Genomic DNA, 3,180 nt, shown 5'->3' with positions numbered 1-3,180 from the left:
GTTGGCCCACTAGCATTATTCTTCTCTGCCTGGCTATGCGTGTGATGGGACTGACATGGCAGGATGCTGTTCTATTTTTTTTTTTTTTTTAAATAGTTAAACTTGCTATTAAGTTTCGGATAATACTATTCCAGGGTAGTAAATTCCATTTGAGAAAACCAGTATCATTCTGATAATAACATTCTTGAAGTGTCCAAGGAAGTGTTTACATCAGGTTCTAAGGGGGCAACTCCCATAATTCTCTTATGAGTAAAAGCACAAGAATGTGGCAACTCCATAATGCATCTTGGAGAGTTAGGGAAGAGAAATCCTAACTATAATCTTATTTCAAAAAGCAAGAGTCTTAAAAATTGGGGTTTCCTTCCTTATGGCCAACAAAGTATTTTCCCCTCTATTTACCTAAGGCTGCCACCTGGTCTGCCCTCTCTGGCTTATGGCTCATGCATTTTCAAGGGAACAGTACAAGTTGTTCAGCCACAACATGTTTCTGTGACACAAATTACAGCAAATAATGTAGTCAGACCATGGAAAGAACTTAAAGCATGTTCCTCCAAGGGGAGCCCAATAACTTAGAAAAGCAAAAAGCCTTTAGGTGGGCTGTTGCACTGGCAGCTAAGACCCTTTGAGGACTATTTAGAAGGAAAAAGAGCACCTGCATCCAGGGCGTGTCCATAAATAAGGACAATTAAGATACAGTGAAGATACTTAGAATGTGCAGCCAGGACTAAGGAGTGTTTATAATGAGAAGTTGACCTTCCTTCTCAGAGTTCCCTAAATGTAAGTGAAGTTGTGGTAAGGGAGGGGGTGGATTTTAAAATCATCTAGATTTTTCTAGGCAAACATTTCCTTTGACTTCACTTGTCATGTTATGAAAAAGATAATCTTCAGTAACTTCTGCTTATGTTTACCAAACTTGTCTTGCCTTCCCCAAAAACTGTATAATTAAAGGAAGCATGTAGCCTAAGCACTGGTGGGACTGCTTATGGGAACAGTTCTAGGGATTTAAAACAAGTTTTGATGGCAATCTGATGGTTTATAAGCTATTAACAAACAAGTAGAGGAAGAAAATAGAAACAACTTTTCTTAGCTGAAATTACAAATGTAAAGCAGGGAATTCTTATCTAAAAATATGTAATAAACCTCACTCAATATTGTGAGGAGTCACAATTTTTAAATGCTATTTTGATATGAAAGTCTGTTATTTCAAAGCTCTTAAATTTGGACACAGAACAGTAGTTATCTCAACCTGACAGAACTCCTTCAAAAAATAAAATGCACCACTGACATTTTACTTTGTATATATTTAAGGTTTCTCAAAAACATATGTACATAAATGTAAATGTAAGTATACCAGGAAGGAAGTAGGTTTAGAAGATATAAATATGTGGCGGTGGGGTGGAGAACATGATTCTGTCCTAGAAAGGGAACTGTACTTGATCAGGTACCAGCTACTACTTCATCAAAATATACCTCGACTGCAAACTGTGGACGGTAAATTTTCCATGTTTTTTGTTTATGGGGATTATCCAATTCGCTTCTTGGAAGATAAAGCCTAGAAAAGAAGAAACCTCGTTTCAATCGATGACCATGGCCCCTCTCTTGGCTCCTAGGAAGCCTGCTGAGAACCCACTCCTCCCTTCCATAGCGAACAAAATCTTAATCATCAGTAACAACTTGTCCCTGATTCTTCTCATATTGCCTTCTATGGCAGTAGTGACATTTGACTTTTCACATGGCAATTTATTAATTAGACTAGATGTGAATTAAAATCAAGCAGTAAAATAGTGTCTCTTACATGAGGATAGGGGCATTTTTGACTTATTAACCTCTGTGGAACAAATAAAACTGTTCTCCCTAGTAGTAGGGAAAATTAGAAACCTGTGAAAGTGAGGAGAAAAGTGATCCTAATGGGCTGCCTCTCCAATATGATCGTGGGGTTATAAAGGAAAAAACTGTACCCCTTACCAAGAACTACTCTGGAGGAGCAGCACCAGATGAAGTTCTACCTGAGGGACTTCATCCATGTTATGAGTAAAAGTTTATATACACCCCGGGAAAAATTGTTAAAAATTTTCCATCAAAGCCAAAGTTTCTCTACCCATGAAATATGTGTATTGTAAGTATGTAGACCAGATGTTCCATTTATTATTGCCTTACTGAATATGAGGTATGGTGAGATGTTCAGATTTGAAGAAAAGACTAGGGTTGTATATAATGAGAACTATTAATTCATGCCACATACAATCACAACTACTTCAAAACTCATTTCTTTGGATATTTTTCCTTTTTTGTATTGGATGATACATGAGATGTATTGGGGTGATACCAATACATCTCAAATTCTCAGTGCCAAAGAATACTCCTTAAAGTACTAGAATTCTAGAGACCCTCTAGACTCAGGAATGAGTTTCCAGATAGGGAAGAAGTTTCCTTGGAATAGTAGTTATTACTTTTTAAAAAATGGTTTCCCAATTTAGCCACTAGAAAATCATTTTTAACTGGGATACTAGGATTCTCTTGAAGCTGTCTTCATTGATGCTTATTGTGTCATAAATTTCTGCCACTCTAGATCTACATACCACCTTTAAACTAGCTGAAGCCTTCCTTGAGGATGCCTGACTTTTTGGCATAGAATTTGGTGGATGGTCAGTAAATTAACATACAGAGAACCTGCTGTAGTCAGAGTGACTGAGCAGACTCATGTTAAACTTGCATGGGAGGGATTTATTACCATACTCAAGATCTGATTAGATTATGTTTTAACTTATGCGACAGTCCATGGCATGGGCCTTGAGGATCATGCAACAGTGGTTCTTAAGAATAGCCCATGTTTTACATGACCAGATTCAGAGGAAAAAGACAATGAAGAATGGGGGACTTGAGGATTTCTTGGTTTCTGTAAATTGAGCATAGGATTGCCATTATGCCTTACACAGACCTTGGAGATTAAGGGGTTTCTACGGATTGTATCAGAGCCATACCTGTTATTTTGTATAAAAGATGTGTGGAACCAAAAGAAAAATGGGCAGTTGTCATAGTATTTAGGAAGATCCTAAAATTAAAAAAAAATTTTTTTTTAGTATCATTTCTACTATGAAAAATAACAAAGGGGTTAAAATTCTGTATTTGTCGATCAACTAGAGCCATTAAATGTGTAGCATTTAATAGTCTGTAATCTTT

General features: G+C 36.9%; 1 protein-coding gene across 13 annotated transcripts in view; it reads right to left on the bottom strand.

Moving 5' to 3' along the window:
- The window catches only part of LOC144295641 (phosphatidylinositol 3,4,5-trisphosphate 3-phosphatase TPTE2-like), a 174,220-nt gene that overhangs the window by 4,203 nt on the left and 166,837 nt on the right, over positions 1–3,180 (bottom strand). For all 13 annotated transcript variants that reach the window (XM_077867923.1, XM_077867922.1, XM_077867928.1 and 10 more), the window contains 2 exons: positions 2,982–3,052; positions 1,471–1,552 (listed from right to left, as the gene is read on the bottom strand). In XM_077867923.1, coding sequence (XP_077724049.1) covers positions 1,471–1,552; positions 2,982–3,052 — 153 coding nt within the window. The remainder of the gene's footprint in view (positions 1–1,470; positions 1,553–2,981; positions 3,053–3,180) is intronic.

This window comes from Canis aureus, chromosome 24 (assembly GCF_053574225.1).
Source record: "Canis aureus isolate CA01 chromosome 24, VMU_Caureus_v.1.0, whole genome shotgun sequence".
NCBI lineage: Eukaryota > Metazoa > Chordata > Mammalia > Carnivora > Canidae > Canis > Canis aureus.
Note: the sequence above shows the minus strand (reverse complement) of the source record. Positions and strands in the feature narration are given on the sequence as shown.